General features: G+C 39.5%; 1 protein-coding gene across 4 annotated transcripts in view; it reads left to right on the top strand.

Moving 5' to 3' along the window:
- Positions 1 to 22,908, top strand: part of CNTNAP5 (contactin associated protein family member 5) — a 985,650-nt gene that overhangs the window by 695,188 nt on the left and 267,554 nt on the right. For all 4 annotated transcript variants that reach the window (XM_054549187.2, XM_054549188.2, XM_054549186.2 and 1 more), the window contains one exon: positions 19,565 to 19,765. In XM_054549187.2, coding sequence (XP_054405162.2) covers positions 19,565 to 19,765 — 201 coding nt within the window. The remainder of the gene's footprint in view (positions 1 to 19,564; positions 19,766 to 22,908) is intronic.

The following is a 22,908-nucleotide window of genomic DNA, read 5'->3' as shown; positions in this document are numbered from 1 at the left end:
TAAACACCTCTATGCAAAAAAAAAAAACTGGAAAACCTGGAAGAAATGGATAAATTCCTGGACACATACACCCTCCAATTCTGAACCAGGAATAAGTTAAATTCCTGAATAGACCAATAACAAGTTCTGAAATTGAGGCAGCAATAAATAGCCTACCAACCAAAAAAAAAAAGCCCAAGTTCAGATAGATTTACAGCTGAACTCTACCAGAAGTACAAAGAGGAGCTGGTACCATTTCTTCTGAAACAATTCCAAACAATGAAAAGGAATGACTCCTCCCTAACTCATTTTATGATGCCAGCATAATCCTGATTCCAAAACCTGGCAGAGATAAAACAAAAAAGAAAACTTCAGGCCAATATCCCTGATGAACATTGATAGAAAAATCGCCAACAAAATACTGGCAAACCAAACCAGCAGCACATCAAATAGCTTATCCACCACGATCAAGTTGGCTTCATCCCTGGCATGCAAGGCTGGTTCAACATACACAAATCAATAAATGTAATTCATCACATAAAGAGAACTAAAGATAAAAACCACATGATTATCTCAATAGACACAGAAAAGGCCTTCAATAAAATTTAACATCTATTCATATTAAAAACTCTCAATAATCTAGGTATTGAAGGAACATGCCTCAAAATAATAAGAGCCATTTATGAAAAACCCACAGCCAATATCATACTGAATGGGAAAAAACTGGAAGCATTCTCCTTGAAAACTGGCACAAGACAAGGATGTCCTTCCACATCACTCTTATTCAACATGGTGTTGGGAGTTCTGGCCAGGGCAATCAGGCAAGAGAAAGAAATAAAGGGTATTCAAATAGGAACAGAGGAAATCAATGTCTTTGTTTTAGATGACATAATCCTGTATCTAGAAAACCCCATCAACTCAACCCTAAAGCTTCTTAAGCTGATAAGCAACTTCCACAAAGTCTTGGGACACAAAATAAGGTGCAGGAATCACAAGCTTTCCTATACACCAACAAAAGACAAGCAGAGAGCCAAATCATGAATGAGCTCCCACTCACAACTGCCACAAAGAGAATAAAATACCTAGGAATACAGCTAACAGGAGAAGTGAAGGGCCTCTTCAAGGAAAACTAAAAACCACTGATCAAGGAAATCAGACAGGACACAAGCAGATGGAAAAACATTACATGCTCATGGATAACAAGAATCAAAATCATGAAAATGGCCATATTGCCCAAAGCAATGTATAGATTCAGTGCTATTTCTATTAAACTACCATTGACATTCTTCACAAAATTACAAATAGCTATTTTAAATTCATATGGAACCAAAAAAAGCTCACATAGCCAAGACAATCCTAAGCAAAAAGAACAAAGCTGGAGGTATCATGCTATATAACTTCAAACTATACTCCAAGGCTGTAGTAACCAAAGCAGTATGGTATTGGTACAAAAACAGGCACATAGACCAATGGAACAGCATAGAGAACTTAGAAATGAAACCATACATCTACAACCATCTCATCTTTGATAAACCTCACAAAAACAAGCAATGGGGAAAAGATTCCCTATTTAATAAGGTGCTGGGAGAACTGGCTAGCCATATGCAGAAAAATTGAAACTAGATCCCTTCCTTACACCTTATACAAAAATCAACTCATGATGGATGAAAGACTTAAGTGTATAACCCAAAGCTAACAAACCCTAGAAGAGAATCTAGGCAATTCCATTCAGGACATAGGCATGGGTGAAGACTTTATGATGAAATTGCCAAAAGCAATTACAACAAAACCAAAAATTGACAAATAGGATCTAATTAACCTAAAGACTTTCTGCACAGCAAATGAAGCTGTCATCAGAGCAAACAGACAACCTACAGAATAGGAGAACATTTTTGCAATTTATCCATCTGACAAAGGTCTAATATCCATAATCTAAAAGAAACTTAAGCAAATTTACAAGAAAATAAAACTATTAAAAAGTGGGCAAAGGATATTAACAGACACTTCTCAAAAAAAGGCATACATGCGGCGAATAAACATGAAAATAAAGCTCAACATCACTGATCATTAGAGAAATGCAAATCAAAACCACAATGAGATACTATCTCACACTCATCAGAATGGCCATTATTAAAAAGTCAGATGCTGGCGAGGTTGCAGAGAAATAGGAATGGTTTTACACTGTTGGTGGGAATATAAATTAGTTCAACCATTGGGCAAGACAGTATGGTGATTCCTCAAAGACTTAGAACTGGAAATACCATTTGACCCAGCAATCCCATTACTGGGTATATACTCAGTGGAAAGTAGATTATTCTGTTATAAAGATACATGCATGCATATGTTCAATGCAGCACTATTCACAATAGCAAAGACACTGGAAACCCAAATGCCCATCAATAATAGACTGGATAAAGAAAATGTGGTACATAAACAGCATAGAATACTATGCAGCAATAAAAAGAAATGAGATCATATCCTTTGCAGGGACATGGATGAAGCTGAAAGCTGTTATCCTCAGCAAACTAATTCAGGAACAGAAAACCAAACACTACATGTTCTCACTTATAAGTGGGAGCTGAGCAATGAGAACACGTGGGCACAGGGAGGGGAACAGCACTTATTGGGGCCTGTTAGGGGAGGTGGGGGAGGGGAGAGCATTACGGAAAAAAGCTAATTTGTGCTGGGCTTAATACTTACATGATGGGTTGATAGGTGCAGCAAACCACCATGACACATGTTTATGTATGTTACAAACCTGCACATCCTGCACATGTACCCTGTAACTTGAAAAAAAAAACAATAAAATGTTTATTTAAAAATATATGTGAGACTGGGTAATTTATTTTAAAAAAGAGGTTTAATTGGCTTATAGTTCCACAGGCTGTACAGGGAGCATGATGCTTCTGGGGAGGCCTCAGAAAAGTTTCAGTCATGGCAGAAAGGGAAGCAGAAGCAGGCATGTCTTACATGTCCAAAGCAGGGGGAAGAGAGGCAGGCAGGGAGGTGCTATACACTTTTAAACAATGAGATCTCATGAGAACTCTATCATGAGAACAGCACTAGGGGAATGGTACTAAACATTTAAAAACTCACCCCATGATCCAGTCATTTCCCACCAGACCCCACTTCCAACATTGGGGATTACAATTGAACATGAGATTTGGACAGGGACCCAGCTCCAAATCAAATCATTCTGCCTCTAGCCCCTCCCCATCTCATGTCCTTCTCATATTTCAAAATACAATCATGCCTACCCAACAGTCCCCCTAAATTTTAACTCATGTTAACATTAACTCAAAAGTCCACAATCCAGTGTCTCACCTGAGACAAGGCAAGTGCCTTTCACCTATGAGCCTGTAAAATGAAAAACAAATTTGTTACTCCCAAGATACAATGGGGCTATAGGCATTTGGTAAATAGTCTTATTCCAAAATAGAGAAATTGGCCAAAAGAAAGGGGGTACAGACACCATGAAACTCCGCAGGGCAGTCATTACACCTTAAAGCTCCAAAATAATCTCTTTTGACTCCATGTCTCACCTCCACAGCACATTGGTGCAAGGGGCTAGCTCCCAAGGCTTTGGGAAGCTCTGCCCCTCAGGCTTTGCAGAGTACAGCCTCTATGGCTGCTTTCAGAGACTCACAGTGCAAGCTGTCAGTGGATCTACTATTTGGGGGTCTAGAGGATGGTGGCCCTCTTCTCATAGCTCTACTAGGCAGTGCTCCAGTAAGGATTTTGTGTGGGGGCTCCAACCCCACATTTCCCCTCCACACTGCCCTAGTAGAGCTTCTCCATGAGGGCTCTATCCCTGGAGCAGGTTTTTGCCTGGACATACAGCCTTTCCAAAAATTTTTTGAAATCTAGTTGGAGTCTCCCAAGCCTCAATTCTTGCACTCTGTGCACCCTCAGACTTAACACCACCTGGAAACCACCAAGGCTTATTGCTCGCACCCTTTGAAGCAGCAGCTCAAGCTATATCTGGGTCCCTTTAAGCCAAACTGAAGCTGAATGGGCTAAGATGCAGGGAGCAATGTCTCCAGGCCACACAGGGCAGTGGGGCCCTGGTCCTGACCCATGAAAACATTCTGTCCTCCCAGGCCTCCAGGCTTGTGATGGGAGAGGCTGCCATGGAGGTCTCTGAAATGTCTTTAAGGCTTTCCCATTGTCTTGGATATTAATATTCTGCTCCTGTTTACTTATGCAAATTTCTGTAGCCACCTTGAATGCTTTCCCTGAAAGTGGGCTTTTCTTTTCTACCACATGGCCAGGCTGCAAATTTTTCAAACCTTTACACTTTGCTTTCCTTTTAAATGTAAGTTCTAGTATCAGGTCATTTCTTTGCTAATGAATATGAGCATATGCTGTTAGAAGCAAGCAGGCCACATCGTGAAAGCTTTGCTGCTTAGAAATGTCTTTCACCAGATACTCTAAATCATCACTCTCAAGTTCAAAGTTCCACAGACCCCAAGAGCAGGGGCACAATGCTGCCAGGTTCTTTACTAAAGCATAGTAAAAGTGACCTTTACTCCAGTTCCTAATAAGTTTCTTTATATATATGATGCACACACACACACACACACACACACACACACACACACGTGGAATTGGATACCCAATTCCAAAGTTCCTTCCACATTTCCAGGCATACTTAAATTCCCCATTACCGGTACCAATTTTCTACAGTAGTCCATTCTTGCATGCTGTAAGGAAATACTTGAGACTGAGTAATTTATCAAGAAAAGAGGTTTAATTAGCCAACAGTTCCACAGGCTGTACAGAAAGCATGATGGCTTCTGGGGAGGCTTCAGGAAACTTTCAATCATAAGTGAACGAAAAGCAGGCATGACTTACATGGTGGGAGCAGGAGAAAGAGAGGTTGTAGGGAGAGGCTACACACTTTTAAACAACCAGATCTCATGAGAACTCTATGATGAGAATAGTATTAGGGAGGATAGTGCTAAACCATTAGAAACTACCCCCATGTTCTAGTCACCTCCCACCAGGATTCATCTCTAACATTGGGGATGACAATTAAACATGAGATTTGGGTAGGAACACAGATCAAACCATATCATGGGGCTAGGCAAAGAAGGGAAACTGGAGGAAAGACAAGCCTTGTTGAGCTCAGCAGGATCATGAATGCAGAGATGCAATGAGAAGGTCCTCCAAGTCCTCCTGGCTTCCCTGGGTGTTCTGATGGTCTGATATTGTTTGGCTGAATGAATACTTTTCCTGTTTGGAAGTGGAAAATAACAAATGGGTGTCAAAGGTGTCTCCCAGAAAGCCTGCTTGCTCTTGTTCACTTTTGTTCAGACCCCCAGCTTCCAAGGAGAGATGATGAATCAAAGTAAGTCTAGACATTCCAAAGAATAAAAGGGCCAAGATTGACTGTGGTCCTTGTTCTGGGAAGTAGACAGGCCAAGCATCCCTTGCTTGAGGCCTTTTTCCTACTATTCCTCCTGAGCGGGCTCATGTCACAGGAACACCAATCAGCCTGCATTCTCAGTGTGCATGTGTTTGAGTTGTCGTATTTATGTCTATCTGTAAGGAGAAGCAAGTAGGAGACATTGACTGATTGCTGTCCATAGGGACAATTTCAACATGGGTTTTCCAGTGCTAGCTGAGAGTATTCTAACTTTTATGCCTTACAGGAAGTTTTGCTCTCCCTCTTTAGGCTATGCTTTCATTTTGTTCTCGTGTAAAGCTCCTTTGAAAGTCACAATTTTTATGCTTGTAATTGAAAAACATCTACCAAGTTAGTTATTTAGAGTGTGGGCTTCGTAGGAACCCCAGCACTCACATTTCCAACTTTTGGCAAATTATTTGACTTAGGTGAGTTACCCAGCCTCCTTATACCTCAGTTTCATTCTCTATAATTAATCATAGAATCTATTTATAAGTTTGTTGTGAAGCTTCTATGAGGTAATCGATGTAAACTGCAAGAAAAAAGACCTGACATTATATATCTAATGCGTGGTAGATACTATTAGTTATTATTTTCATTATTCTGTCCCCAGAAATATAGACTCTGGTTTCTTGGTGTTTCTGGGGACATGGTGATAAAAATAATGACTAATAACATTTTTTGTGTGCATAACACCTGACACAATGAAAGCACTCATGAAAATTAATTCAACAGAGTGAATAACTACTTATACTTGAACATGAATTATCTAACATAATGTAAATGGTTAAATTTAATAATGATTGTAATTTAGTTTAAATTTAATAATAGCTTTCTGATCATTATTTTGCTAATTACTCCTTAACTCTGTGTGTGTGTGTGTGTGTGTGTGTGTGTGTCTGCGTGTGTGTGTGTTGGTGCTGTTATAAAAGCATGTGCATGTGAAGTTTTTGGAGATTAGAATACTTTTCAGCACTTACTACATGTGAAACTTTCTGGAAAACTGTCTTGTTTTCCCAAAGTTTTATTCTTAAATGTCCAAACCTACAGAAAAGTTTAAAAAAATAATGAGTAGCCAGATACCCTTCACGTTTACAATTCTGCCACATTTGCAAATTAGTGCCCTCCTCATCTCTTTCTCTTTTTCTCCTCTCCTCATTTTCTCAGACATTTTTAAAAATTTTTTTATGGAACCATTTGAAAGTAAGTTGTTGTAGACACAGCAATAATTTAAATCAAAAGACTATAGGTTTTATCTTCTAAGAACAAATGTATTTTTCTATGTAACCAGACATAAGAAACCATTCATAAAAAAATAAGCATTAATTAAATTAATTATCCAATATATAGTCCATGCACCAAGAAACCAAATTCCTACAATGTGTTTTATAGCAGTGTCTATTTTCGTATTTTTATTCAGAATTCAAGCAGTGTCTACAATTTGGATTTGATTGCCACGACCTTTCAGCCTCCTATAATCTGGAAGGCCCAACTCCCTGACCCCTTCTTTTTGCTTTTTTTGTTGTTGTTGGTTGGTTGGTTTTCATGACATTTATCTTTTCTGGAGATTAAAAGACAGTTGTTAAATAAAATGTCCCATACTTTGGATATTTCTGATTATTTAATCAGTGTAGAACATTTTGGCCAGAAAGTCTCATGAGCAATGCTTGCCTTTTTAGTGCAGCCCATGAGCAGACACATGACATCAGTTTGTCCCGATACTGGGGATGCTTCTCGCTATCATTTGGCTAACACAGCTCTGCCAGATCGTTGCATTGTGAAGGCAATTTACAACCAGTGAGTGAGTTATCTGTAGTATTACATGAGCACACTATGTGAATGCCCTGTTCCTCAACATTTCCTCCCAATATGGTAAGGATCCTGACTCTTTTAAGTTATTACACTGGAATCTGTGACATGTTGCTTTTCTAATTCTACAATTTCCTTTCATATTTACTGCTGCCATTCTGCAGTCTTACCTACAGAAGAGATTTTTTTTCCCTTTCCCTGACTCCATCTCCCCTTGTGTCATTATGGAGTATAATTCATGGTCTCTTTAATTCTGCTCCGGTTTCTTTTTTACATGTGTCTATTAATATTGGAGCATTTTCTTGTGTTCTTGCATGGAAAGATATTCTCAATGTCAACTAGAACTTTCCCTACCCTAGAACCAGACTCAGCTCTTTTCCTAAAGAAGCCTACCTCTTTTTTGTAGCAAATGGTATTTGGAAACCAAGATCTAGGTGTTTTGTTTGCTCATTGTTTCTGGGTCCTTTCAGTGGACAGAACTAAAACTGTGTGTGTGTGCGTGTATGTGTGCATGTGTGTGTGTGTGTTTATGAGTTCATAAGGTTATTTACAAAACAAACCTAGTTCCATTAGATTCTTTTCTCATCATTCTGTCTTCTATATATATATATGATACATATGAGTACATATGTAATACATATATATGATACATATATATGATACATATATATGTAACTTCTCTCACAGTGAGACCTTGTTTCAGCAATGTCAGTATATTCACCCATTTGCTCCATTCTACAGTATGCACACAATCATTTCAGAATTACTTCAGCAATATCACATCAATAACAATGTAAAGTTAAAGATTTCCTTGAATTTTAATTTTTATCCTTAGAATTTATTCTGCCAAGGGTGTATAGTGAGACAGAATACTATTTGAAAGTTGCTTAAATTAACTTGTTTCTTTTTTATAGTTATTTTATCAATTTAATGTACAGCTAGGCTTTTTAGTTTCTGATTAATATTCAGCTTTAGGACTTGCCTTTTCTTTATCCTTTTGATTTTAACAGTGTAAAGCATTTTCATGTTACAAAAGTCAAATACAGACAAATATGCACACAATGGCTGATCAGAGACATTTTGCTCTCATTCCTATTGCCTTCATCTTGTTCTTATCCATCTTTTTAAGATAACAGTTTATGTCAGTTTGTCCTTTCTGTGTGTATTCATTTTTCTCTTTTATGCCTTCAGAAAATGTATCATACTCTTTTGTGCATCAATACCTTGATTTTGTCACTTTACAATATACAGTGGAAATCATTCTGGATCAGTTTACAGAGATCTTATGTATTATTTATTATGATTGCATTGTACTTTACTGTGTCAGTTAACAATGCTTTATTCGATCAGACACCTACGGATGTGTATTTAATTTTTTTCCAATATTCTGCTATTTGCAACATATAACCTCGGCTGCACAGCAGGATTTCAAGTATGTATCTAAACATCCTTTCCCACCATATGTCACTTTCATGCTGATTTCAAAAGCTGTCAATGAAGTAGATAAAAATTCTGGTAGTCCGTTAAGCGTTTAGTAGTAAGTAAATACCTACTTTAGGCCAGATGTTAGGGACACGGAGATTTCTGAGACAGGTTTTCATATGTACTACTTGCAGTTTAGCATGGGATACTGAGGAAACAGGTTGTTGTAACACCATGTAAATACGACAAGCACGGGATGTTGGCAGGACTGGAAAAGACCACCCATTGGAGAGGCCACCAGCATCACACAATCTCATTCATCTTGTGATGAGCTCCAGAGTAGAGACGTCAGCTGAAAGAAAGATGAGTAATTCTGCTCTTGTCTCTGAGTTTTCTTTTTGTCAATCCCCTCCAGAATCAGAATATAAGCTCGATGAGAGCAGAGTAAGTAGACGCTCTCACCCTTAGAGAAGGTGTCTCTTCTTTTCTGACCTGGTACAAGGAGATATAAATGCTGCCTTTGGATATCTCTTCAAAAGACAAAGGCTAGCCCTTTGCAATTAGCTCACTAGCTCATGACGTCCTCTGAGTTCAATACTGGCTACTTTAGATCTTATAAACAGAGGGACAACAAGTACTATTATACTTATACTATTACAGCACAACAAACACAAGAACAGTTTATTATGAACTTGTGTTCCAGTACATTTATTATCTACTTGTGTGGGTCCCCAGTCTTATCCTCAGCATGCACCAAAATAGTGTCTATGACCATGATACTCCTAATGACTTCATAAAGCCTTCTAATGGCAATCAAAACACTATCGACAGCCTCACAGTCCTCTTTCCATCAGGTGACTTAGACTTAGGTCTTCTTTTCTCCTTTTCCTTTGCCCAAAATGCCAATACACTGAGTATGGGGGGATGGTATCTTGTTCCCACCCCCTCCCCCTGCAGTCCGCCCTTTGCTGCTGCAGATACTCTTCCCATCAGGAATGCAACACAAGGCAGTCTGCCTTTCTAGAACCAGCTGTGAACTCCCTGAGCTCAGGGTCCAGCCTGTTAGCAAAACTTGCACCCCTCATCCGACCCCTTTCCAGTCCCTAACATAGTGCTCTGCATACACTAGGTGTCTAAATTAAATAATAATAATAAACTAGTGAACAACAAATAAACAAATATGATACAGTGCACATAGAATCCGTTCCACACCACTACCCCCTAAGACCATAAAACAAATTTCCCAGGTCTCTTTGATCACGCCTATTTTAAAGCAAGAAAAAAGAAAAAAATTACCCCCCTGAAAAGACACGTAAAAGGTAAAGACTAAAGTGAAGTGTGAAGATAAATCAGCCAAGTATGTTGTCTGGAAGTCGTAAAGTGTGGCCCACGCAGGCAGGTGGAAGGCAGTAACGGACGGAGCCCGCCGCGCTGCGGTGTCTGCATGGCACTAATGCAGAGCGCATGGTAGCCCTACCAGCCACCCTGAACCGGTAATGCGCACATCCCCAAACAGCTGAAGCCCAGACACTAAAAGCAGCCACGTCTGCCATGGTTTTAGTGAGGCATGGATGGATTATCGTACAGACAACTGGGCTGGTACACATCGGAGGGAAAACAGCTCCTGGGGGATTTCTGAAGCCTTTTAAAGGAATTGGAAATCACTTTACACCAATTGTCTCCCTTCCCTTTAAAGGTCGGGCGGGGGGAAGGTGGAATGTACCCCCTCAGTAAAGGTTCCCAGACGTATTTCTAATAATGAAATAATCTCTTCACATCCTCCCGGATTCGCTTCAACAGAACGGCTCATAGCAGTTCAGCTTTTTTTTTTTTTTTTTTTTTTTTTTTTTTTTTTTTTTTTTTTTATTTTCCTTAATATGTAGTATAGTAGAGGTAAGAAACACAAAATCAGCACTGGGAACATTTTCAAGGATCCAAGCCTTATTCTTTTTCTAAAAGAGTATTTTATACAAATTAAGCATATGCCTGCTTTTATGATATGTAGAAACATTTTCTTCTAGCCCTCTTCCTGCTTGAGAAACTACATTCCCACTTGCCCTAAACTGTCAAGGGTCCACTTTGAGTCATTTGTCTTCACTAAAGCAAATCTTTCAAAAGCTAAGTAGCATTGTTTCACATTTATTTAGCACCTGCAGGACACTTTGGTCTTCTTGTTCTGCAAAAGTTTCTGCCCCTTGGCCCTTCTCTTCAGGCCTAAATTTTAAAGAAAATGCATAAAAGTGCCTCAGATGACTTTGAAAAACAGTGGGACCAGTTGGATGGTTGTGTCCTTCCCATATGTCATTGCCAAAATTCAGAGGGTGCAAGATTTGTAAATTCCCCTGACTGGCAACATTGCAATTAAGAAAAAAAAAATCATGGAGTTGATAGGCAATTGACAACTAAATTGCACCAAGTAAGAATTCTAAAAATAATAAACAAAAAGGCAAATTATAATATATATTTGAATTGGTTGCTCTTTAATATTGCCATCATTTTCTAGAAGAAAGGGCATTTTAATGCTAAAAGAAACTTATGAACATAATCTGAGCATCAGAAAAAGTCCTCCAAATATTATAAATTTGTAGTTTTAAAACCTCACTAGATAGATCTCCATATTTTTTCTATCCATAAATCTTACCTTATAGCTAAAAAAAATTAAAGTAAGCATCATGATGACTAAGTTGTTTAATTCTTAATCTTGAGTATTTTGGATCTAAATCATTCTAAGAACCTTAGGAATGTATTTTTTTTAACTTTGTCCTTTTCTTTTTTTTTTTTTTTTTTTTTTCTTTTATTGTAATTATTATTATTATTATTATTATACTTTAGGTTTTATGGTACATGTGCCCAATGTGCAGTTAGTTACATATGTATACATGTGCCATGCTGGTGCACTGCACCCACCAACTCGTCATCTAGCATTAGGTATATCTCCCAATGTTATCCCTCCCCCCTCCCCCCAACCCACAACAGTCCCTGAAGTGTGATGTTCCCCTTCCTGTGTCCATGTGTTCTCATTGTTCAATTCCCACCTATGAGTGAGAATATGCGGTGTTTGGTTTTTTGTTCTTGCGATAGTTTACTGAGAATGATGATTTCCAATTTCATCCATGTCCCTACAAAGGACATGAACTCATCATTTCTTATGGCTGCATAGTATTCCATGGTGTAGATGTGCCACATTTAGCCCAAAATCTCCTTAAGCTGATAAGCAACTTCAGCAAAGTCTCAGGATACAAAATCAATGTGCAAAAATCACAAGCATTCTTATACATCAATAACAGACAAACAGAGAGCCAAATCATGAGTGAACTCCCATTCACAATTGCTTCAAAGAGAATAAAATACCTAGGAATCCAACTTACAAGGGATGTGAAAGACCTCTTCAAGGAGAACTACAAACCACTGCTCAAGGAAATAAAAGAGGATACAAACAAATGGAAGAACATTCCATGCTCATGGGTAGGAAGAATCAATATCATGAAAATGGCCATACTGCCCAAGGTAATTTATAGATTCAATGCCATCCCCATCAAGCTACCAATGACTTTCTTCACAGAATTGGAAAAAACTACTTTAAAGTTCATATGGAACCAAAAAAGAGCCCGCATCGCCAAGTCAATCCTAAGCCAAAAGAACAAAGCTGGAGGCATCACGCTACCTGACTTCAAGCAGTTCAGCTTTGACTTGGAGTCAGGTACCAGGCGAAGGGTTAGGAAGGAGGAGCAGGCTGGGCACGGTGGTTCACGCCTGTAATCCCAGCACTTTGGGAGGCCAAGGCAGGTGGATTACTTGAGGTGTGAGTTCAAGACCAGCTTAACCAACCTGGAGAAACCCTGTCTGTACTAAAAAATACAAAATTAGCTGGGCGTGGTGGCGCATGACTGTAATCCCAGCTACTTGGAAGGCTGAGGCAAGAGAATCGCTTGAACCCGGGAAGCAGAGGTTGCAGTGAGCCGAGATTACGCCATTGCACTCCAGACTGGCCAACAAGAGCGAAACTCTATCTCAAAAAAAAAAAAAAAAGAAAGAAAAAAAAAAAAAAAAGGAAGGAGGAGCACCTACTCAGAGCCAGTACCATGCTCAGTTCAACCCTATGCTTTTTATTCAGTGTTTTTGACAACACTGCACAATGAGTTATGCCGTTTACAGAGGAGGAGACTGAGGCTGGGGGAGGTGATAGGTCTCTTGCATGTCCAGGAATCCAGTGGGTGGCAGAGCTGGCATTGGAAGCCAGCCCTGATGATGACAAAGCTCAAGCTTCCCCTCATCATATCTGCCTCCATGAACCATGAAGCCCTTTCCAAGCCTATATTTACTCAGAAGTCATTACCAATGATTTAAATGGAGAGATAAGGGAGAAACATATGAAAAATTAAATAACTATCAATGCAAAATGACAAGAGACATCACAAGACTGCCCATGAGTAGATGGAAAATGAGAAGTAGAGACAGTACTTTGAGGATTATTTAAACTGTCTTTACCCTTGGCATAGAAAATTCACTTTGTCAACATAGATAACTACAGCAGAAGTGACCCTCGGGACCTTAATATAGACTTGCTCTATTACAATAGGAGTATAAGTGAATTGGCACACTGTTCAAAGGATGAGAAGCAGCTCCCCACAGTGATTTCAGTTCAATTAAGCTGGGTATTGACAATCTGTAGGCTTCCCTTCCTTCCAAGCACGTTGATATAAAAATTGCAGTTTTTTTCTGGCTCTGCGAAGAGACAGATATGTGTGTAGAATGAGGTCTTATTAATCAGAGTTATTTCTTGTGTCTCCTTTTTTACTTTCCTTTTGTTTGCTATTTCTTCTGAGTTGTGATCCCCATGGTAACAGATGGAATTGCTTACAGCATCTGTAATTACTATTATTAATAATAATGATCATCATAATCAGACCAATCTGATATGATGAGAGAAAAAAATATGAAAGAAAATTAAATTGTGGCTCTGTATGTAAACCGTTTACAGCTTCCAAAACGAGAGCCAGAGGAACCAGGTACGTCACATAGAGATCCACCAGTGAAGGCTGTCTGAGAGCTTTTCTGGGGTAATGACCAGGGAAGATTTTACCACACTGATGCGAATACAAAATGTTTCAGAATATTCCACCATTACTACTCTGCTGGCTCTTTGTACAGCCTCTTTTTCTTTTCTCTTTTTGTTATTGTTGAGTGTGCGTGTGTGTGTATGTGTGTGTTTTGGTCTTTTAACTTGAGACTTCTTTTCAGTTTGGACCATTACATAATACAGGCTGAAAAGAGCAGCTTCAGAAATGCTGAAACTAAGAACCTGACAGTATACAAAGGACTAATTAGTTTCTTCACTTGACGAAGCCATCCAGAACTGCTAACTCCGGTGCTCAGTGCTAGCTTAGGCTCTGGTAGCCTGAGGATGAAAGACCACTCTTGAACTTGGAAGTTCTCAAGGAAAAGAGTGCACAGACTTCACTGCACAGGGCTCTCTAATAACCTCTACCCACCAACTCTGCCCCAGACAGATCTCTGGAAAGCCCCTCTTCCTTTACTTGTAGTAACCTCTACCCACCAACTCTGCCCCAGACAGATCTCTGGAAAGCCCCTCTTCCTTTACTTGTAGTCTACAGAGTATTTATAACAGCCTCAGACATTTGTCATTCTTGTGTACACAACTTTCTCCCCAGATGATGGTAGGCTTTTGGAGAAGTTAACATATTTTCCTCCACTGTATGTACTCTGGTGGATAGCAGAGCACTAACTGGGCACATATTTAAACACAAGAATGAATTATGCATTTCATGTCTTAAAAGATCTCATAGCTTTATGAAGAAATGAACTTGAAAGCTCAAAATCACAATGCAACTTGGGAAATACTTTACTGGTTTATATAGCTATACACGTCTGTCTTTGGAAGCCACGGGACACAGTATTTGATGACCCATCACTCATAGTTCCTTTCTACATGAAGAAAGCATGAGAGCTGCTCTGGATCTGGATCATGAGATCGTTCACACTCATGCCAACCCACTGTGCTGAATGCAACTTTAAAAAAGCCAATATTTCACTTAGATAACTATTACTTTCAGCGAACTAGAATGCTTAGTGAAGTGGCCCTATTTCCTTTCCCAGCTAATGATGAACAGGTTCCTGCCTGTTCAAAAATCTCCAAATGCAGTCCTCTCCTAAGCAAAAGAATTGATCTGGGTTAGTCAATATATGCATGCCTTTGAGCAGTGAAAGAGAAGGGGCTATGTTTCTAATTGTGGGATTGAGTAGTGGTGTGCAGTAGAAGTAATGAAAGAGAAAAACGAACTGGGTAGCAAAAAGCAGTATCAGAGGGCAATATTTTTCCAGGTTATACTCTGGGTCCATGAGTATAAAGAACAAATTATCTTGAAGGAATTTCAGGAAATGCAAAGGACACAAATAAAGACAGAGATACATAGGGCTATTCTATAGTGGAAAAAAAAAACTTAACAAGGTGGTAATAATTTAGTATATACAGGAGCAGACTGTTGTGGGGTGGGGGGAGGGGGGAGGGATAGCATTAGGAGATATACCTAACGCTAAATGGTGAGTTAATGGGTGCAGCACACCAGCATGGCACATGTATACATATGTAACTAACCTGCACATTGTGCACATGTACCCTAAAACTTAAAGTATAATAATAATAATAAAAATAAATAAATAAATTTAAAGAAATAAAATAAATTGATTGAGACTTGTAAAAAAAAAAAAAAAAGAAATCAGAGGCCATCACACTTGTTAATCTCATTTGCAGAGTATGCTCCCCATCGCAGTCCTCTAAGGAATGAAGTCCAAGCCCTCACTGTAATGTTGTAGAAAACTTCTAATGTTTAGAGTCTTTACTCATTTGAGTGCCAGACAGTCTATGTGTACCAAATCATTATAATACTTTTATGAATGCAAAGATTGGTGTAAATATGACCATTTTCCAATGAGGAAACCTCAGAAATGTTATGAAACTTGCCAAAAGCTTTACTGCTGACGTGGAGCAGAACATAGATTCCAATCTGAATAGGATTGTTTCTAAAGCCAACCTGTTTCATGGTCTTATTGGTAACATTGCTGCTTTTCAAATATTACCAATAAGAAAACTGGGCATTGAAGAAGTAATAATTTCATCAAGGTTGCTCCCATAGTTAGTGTTGAGCTGGCACACAAACCCAGATTTGCTGACTCCAGAGCCCATACTTTGTTCACTAACCTCCACTGTCAACTAACTTGACCATCTTGAACATTTAGGTTTGTGGGTCCAATTTTCGTTGAAGTCATGTGTGAGTCCACTTAAAAGAGAATCTCCACCTCCTCACCCATCTAAAGGATGGTCAAAATAAATTTTGCTTGTTAAAAAATCATTCAAAGATGACTTTCACATAAACCTCTCCAGCTCAAACCACCCTTCCCTAGTCTAGAGCAGGCATCAGGAGTATCTGTCACCAAAGCTGACTTTCTTTCAGTGGCATTAACACCTGACCTTTCAATATTTAGTCAGGATGCAGGGCTAAATCTACACAACCACCAATGCAGCTGAGGAAGAAAAGATAGGAAGCAAGGAAAAATATGATGGCAATAATATTAGTGGCTTTAAGATGAAAGATTGACTCTCTAATACAACTTTATTGTCTTTATTGCCAAAAACAATATGATATTGGTAAAGTAATTCAATGAGTAAATGAATAAGGAAATCGATAAATGAATGTATGAACAATCAGATGAATTAATATGTGGATATGAAAATCTATGTTTACTTAGAAGGAAATATAAATCTATATGAATTAGTAAATGTGGAGACCAATTTTGGAATCAGATTGGATGCATTGAGGCTGGGGACAAGTCTAAGAGACAGATACATATGATACAGGTGGAAAAACTTATATACATTTACTTCCTTGTTTTAGTCTTCATCCTACTCTCTCCCAGGAGAACAGTAATCAGAGGACATAGGGCAGATTCAAAATAAAAGCCAACTCAGGGGCTGTAGGTTTCAAGCAATCATTTTTCCAGTCCCTCGTACAGTGTTTGAAGCTAAGGTTTGTGATGTCAGTTATATATATCATATGATCACACACACAAACACACACACACGCACACACACTGTGTGTGGTGGATTATTGTGAGTACTGGAGATAATATATGCTAAATGTCCTAGCATAAACCAGTAACACAACATTTAGTATTATAGATTAGACAGGGTTTTCCTTGTCTTCTTTGTATAAGCATCATGGACATTTCAAAACTGTCCATCTTTATTTCTCCCTCTACAATATTTCATTATTGATGGATAAGATTTTTGATTATTTTATTAGCATTTGTCTATACTGGTATGAATAACATTTTAAAAGTTTTGGGTTAATTGTTTTTATAATATTATTATCTTTACCAACATGAATTATACCTTATTTAGTTTTTAAAGTCAAAAGCAAATAACATCAACTTGTTTAGACTTTATGGAAAATATAATCTTAGATTGGATGCAGTGGCTTGTGTCTATAATCCCAGCACTTTGGCAGGTTATTTGAGGCCAGGAGTTCAAGACCAGCCTGGGCAATATAGTGAGAGCCCATCTCTAAAAAAACTTTTTAAAAATTATCTCAGTGTGACGGTACATACCTGTGGTTCTAGCTGCTTGGGAGTCTGAGGCAGGAGGATCGCTTGAGCCCAGGTGGCCAAGGCTGCAGTGAGCCACGATCGTGCCACTGTCCTCCAGCCTGAGCAACACAGCAAGCCCCTGTCTCTAAAAAATAAAATATAACCTTGCCTCAGTGAAACACTGGGGACATATGGGTTATCAAGGGGATGGTTTTAGGAAATAGTCTTAAGACGATTCAGAATGTTTGAGCACAATTTAATTTTTTGCTGTGTATTAGGCCATTTTTGCATTGCTAAATTGGAATACCTGAAACTGGGTAATTTAGAAAGAAAAGGAGTTTAATTAATTGGCTCACGGTTTTGCAGGATGTACAGGAAGCATGGTAATGGCATCTACCGTCAGCTTCTGGGGAGATCTCAGGGAGCTTACAATCATGGTGGAAGGTGAAGTGGGAGCAGGCAGTTCAGATGGCAAGAGCAGGAGCAAGAGAGAGAGTGAATGGAAGGTGCCATGCACTTTAAACAACCAGATGTCACTATCGCAAAGACAGCACCAAGCCATGAGGGATCTGCTCCCACGACCCAAACACCTCTCTCCAGGTCCCATCTCCAACACTGGGGATTACAATTCAACTTGAGATTTGGGCAGGGACAAATATCCAAACCATATCATGCTGCAAGAAGTATTTTCTTTTATAGAATTGGAAAATCCTTTAGAGATAATTAAAATCATACTCTCTTTTTCTCCTCCTTCTAATATGTTGAAACTGAGGTTTGGAAAGATGAAACGACATGTCCCAAGTTGTGTACAGAGCTAGTGAGGGAGAAAGGTTTAACAAAGGGCGCCCAAGTGGCCTATTCTTTTCTCTTTTCAGCTCAGTCATGCCAACTGCTGTGCTTCTGCTTTGTAGCTGTGATAATTAATCACAGTGACTTTCAGTGTATGTGCTCATCGTTACTGTTTCATGGATGTGCCTCGGGTCATTTCTTTACTTTCTGGACCTTAGTTTCTCCATTTGTGAGACTAAGAGGATGGGGAGGGAAGAAACCACATGATTTCTATGCTAGGTTCCTTTTCAGCTCTGAGAATTTATGAAGAGTAATGATGTAATTATGCGGGCAAGATTCTCAGATGACAAAAGCTTTTCAAGTCTTCCTATTTCCTCTTTTGCTGTATTTGAGAGGATGTTCAGAATTAAATTGCATGTCCAATTGCAGTAAATGTTTTAGTCTAGGTTATTACTACAGAGTGTCTGATACATCCCAGATAGAGCCTTGCAACTTTGTATTTGTGGTTGCTTTTCCATATTACCAGTGCTACCAGGGTATTGCTCTCTTGTTTTTGTGCAATTGTTGTTGTTTTCTTAACTGACTATACAACTAAGCTTCAGAAAAGACAAGGGGGCTGGGCACATTGGCTCATGCCTGTGGTCCCAGCTACTTGGGAGGCTGAGGTGGGAGAATTGCTTGAGCCCAGGAATTTGAAGCTACAATGAGTTATGATCACACTACTGCACTCTAGCCAGGGCAACAAAAAGAGACCCTGTCTCTTTAAAAATAATTTTTTTTTTAGTAAAAGGAAGTGATGTATCCAAGCTTGTTGTTGGCAGATACAGGCTTCAAATACAGATCTCCCATGCTCTAATGCCCAAATATCTCCCCTCTCTCACTGCCTTACCTTCTTTCGCCTATTAGGCAAAATATGTCCTTCCGTCATGATTTAAAGGTCCTCATCTCTATGCTCTTTCATTGTAAATCTTCCCAAATATTTTTGGCAAAGAGAGGTAATATGGGGAATAAATGCTAAACAAAATGAAACCCTACAACTAACTTCATTGCATGCAGAGTGTGGATCACATAATCTCAACTTTGTTGTCTGAGAAAATGGTTCTCTGAAAACATGCTAGTGTTTCTCTTGTGAGGAAGTGTGTCAGTAGCTTTGGAGTCAGACATCTTAGGCTCAAGTCCTTGCTTAGTCACTTATTAACTGTGGGATATTGAGTGAGCTGCCTAATTTTCATTCACATTTTCCTCATTTTTGACATAGCAGTATTGCCTCCCTTCCAACTTAGGCATTGTCAATTTTAACTGAGATCATGGGATCAAATGCTTAGTGTAGAGCCTATGGGAAAAGGGGTCCGCAAATTGAGCTCTTAAGATTACTGACCCCTCTACTAACTCTGGTGGAGCTCCACGGGGAACACAATTTCTCTGTCATACTCTCCATACAGTACCGGTGTATTGATTAATGTTGCATGCTGAGTGGCCCATCACACTGCTCACATGCTCCATTTTTGACATTCCTTCTAACATCTCTTGCTTTGTGTTGTGCTGCATGGGCAGAAGACAAGATCTGGACATCAGTGCAGCACAACAATACAGAGCTGACCCGAGTGCAGGGCGCCAACGCTGAGAAGCCCTATGCCATGGCCTTGGACTATGGGGGCAGCATGGAACAGCTGGAGGCCGTGATCGATGGCTCTGAGCACTGTGAGCAAGAGGTGGCCTACCACTGCAGGAGGTCGCGCCTACTCAACACGCCAGGTAAGGCCTCTGCATGCATGACCACAGTGGGATAGATGGGACCCTCAGACCTGGAGTATTCGGCAAAGGAAAATTTGCCAAGAAGGGGGCTATAGATAGTTACAGTTAGTCACTGTGCACTGGAGAGAAACACACCAGGAGTGGTCTGGTTATGTAATAATCCTGGCTCTGAAATTCAGCATGGAAGCTAGAGTGAGTTCTGTTACCTCTCAAGGTTTTCTCCTCATCATAAAGAAAATGATTCCAACACCCACCCTGCAACAGTTGTGAGAATGAAGAACACCTGAAGAGGAATGGGCCTCAAAGACAGCATTTGAGCTTGACATAGAAAATGTGGCCATGGGAAATGCTAGTTTGAGGAGAGAGAATAGAGCTTGATAAGGCACCAGGATCTCAGCATACCCACCCAAGAGGGACAAGTTATGTCTGGGGTGGAGGATGCCTGGATGCCTAAGGGGGCAGCATTAGGCAAGAAGGCCAGCAAGGCAGGCAGGGCAAGACTGTGGGTTCGTGGCCTGAAGGGAGCCTGAGAAATGGGAGCTTTAGGGGAAATGACTCTTTTTATAAGTAAAGTGTGCTTCTAGAAAAAAATTAAACACTGTATATTTATTTATTTATTTATTTTCCTGTGGTTATTTTTTACAGTAAATGGATGATTTAGTTATTAACATGCTTGGAAAAGGAAAAAAATAAACAAAACAAAACACAACAACAAAAACAACTTCTAGAACTGCTTACCAAGACTCTGAAGAGTTTCTGTAAAATGTAAGATAGGGTTCATCAAAATTTACGTGTTCCCTGGGAGTCAGTCATTTTTTTGTGAATGTCAGTTCATCATTTGTTTCATGGGAGAAAAAAGGACAAAAGATCTGAAGTATCTAAGAAAGGGTATTATAATCTCTAGCCTCAAGAAACATTCCAGCAGTTAGAAGTTAAGAGATTTGAAAGGCTGGGGAAAAAATGGAGAATAAAATATCAGCAAAGGGGAAATCATAGAAACCTAACTAAATTCAACAGAATGCCTCGATCTAGGATCTTTAGGGAAGATGTTGTTCCACGTAAGTGAATTTTCCAGATAACTGTCACTTATCCTTTTAAGCACCAAAAATCTTTCCAAAGAATTTTTAACTATTTGAAATGAAAATCTTTCTCAAATGGATTACGCGCTTCCATGCCTTCTTAAACAGAGAATTCTGAACATAAAATGCAATCTTTTCTTGATGACTCGGGATCAGCATTGTGAAAATCAATTATTGTACTCTCCTTAGATTCAGCCAGGCTTGCAGGGCTGATTAGATCAGACGTACCGGTTCATGTCCCTTTACCCAGCACCCTCAGAGGGTGCTGCCCTGCCAGAGTCAATGTTTATATTTATGTGTGTTTTTCTCTCTCCGTGCCTGTCAAGCCTGCACGTGCTACCTCAGCACTGTTCTCAGGGTGCCTGTCTCCAGAAATGCCCATCCCTCTTTTCACTGTGTTTTTTCTAGTTTTTGACGGTTTGGGTTGGGCAGAATTGTAGGACTAATGGCGGCGTATGTTCATTCTGACTATGGGACTTCTTTTAGCATATGCACTGTGTGATATCAATTTGGCTACACCATTGACTTTGCAAATGTGTTCTTTTCCTAACTCAGCTGCTTCACCATCCCTGACCTTATTTGAATGGGAGGGCACGTGTTTGGCAGCAAGTCATATTGGGAGTAAGGGCTTGATGCTGTCATTTAGCAGTTATGTGACCTTGTGCAAGTTGCTCATTTTCTACAGTTTCAATTTCACCACCTGAAAAGTTTGCATGAAAATCCTAAACCCATGCAGTTGATCTGAGGATGGAAGAAAAAATTTAGTCTGAACTCCTTGTGCTATGCCTGGTACATAATAGGTATTCAACAAAGACTGGTGTCCTTATTCGTAGCTTCCACTGCAGCAGGGAACATCCAAAATATGTTCCATAATGGGAAGCAAGCACAAAGGGAAATTTTATTTCTATTTTAACAATGTAAATAGAATAATTGTAATAATTATGTAGTAGCAGAATTGATTAGAAAACTCAATGTGGATAATCTCATCCCCTGAAGATGGCAACTTTAACATTCAGATGTGAATCCTTCAGACATTCTTCTGTGTGTATATTCTCAAAGGCACAAGGAAGACACACCGTATTTTTGTGCATGAGGGTTTTCATTAATCCTCTTTTCCCCATGTGTTCTGAATCAAAAGGAGGGAGATAAAGGAGGACAATGGGTATGTAGGCTCAGTGTCTACTTTGTTCTTGTGAGCTGGCTTGGAGAATGTAGCATGAATCACTTTGTCCTCTTGGCTTCCACCTCCAGACCAGACATTGCTTGTGGGGCAACAGAGTACTCATTTACCCAGAGAGTCCTGTAGATGTGTGACCTAGCTTCACACTTTCACTGCCAGGACGGAAGCCACCTTGTACCCCATGCATGTGAGCTCACCTTCTGGAAAAGCAGGAATGGGAAAAACAATATACAACATTTGTAGCCACATGGATTCAACAGCCAGCACCCAGGGCATACACCTACAGGAATGTTTTCCTGGTCCTTATTATTACTAAGCCACTCCACTCCCTTCCCAAGGGGAAGCCCAAGGACAGAAGTGGAGGAGGGTAGAGGCCATCTTCTCCTTACCTATCTAAGATTCTGGAAGAATTTTGTGCAAGTTTTTCCTTTATCAGGTGAATCCGTGTTCTATGCTGGGAAGAGATTCCCGACCCTGTGATACTCTTTTACAACCTGTACTTGTCACACACAGGAAATGTACAAATACCTTTCTATATCAATAAATACAACTTCATATCATAATTTTCGTTAACTACAGAGTATTTTATTATATGGATGTACTCCAGTGAACAAATCTCCTATTTGGACACGTAGATTGTTTCCATTTTTTTCGCTATTATACATAATGCTGCAGAGCAGTTTTGCACTTAGATCTTTGTGAGCATAATGGATTATATCCTCAGGACAAATTCCTTGAGGTGCCATTTGCAGGGCAGCGAGTATGCATATTTTTAAGACTCTTGCCACATTGAATTCTGCAGTACATCAAGGTTGTACCAATTTATACTCCCAACAACACTATGAGACTGAGTGCCCACTTCCCAGCAATAGATACTATTATCT

The sequence above is a fragment of the Pongo abelii genome, chromosome 11 (genome assembly GCF_028885655.2).
Source record: "Pongo abelii isolate AG06213 chromosome 11, NHGRI_mPonAbe1-v2.0_pri, whole genome shotgun sequence".
NCBI lineage: Eukaryota > Metazoa > Chordata > Mammalia > Primates > Hominidae > Pongo > Pongo abelii.
This window is presented reverse-complemented; position numbering and strand designations above follow the sequence as displayed.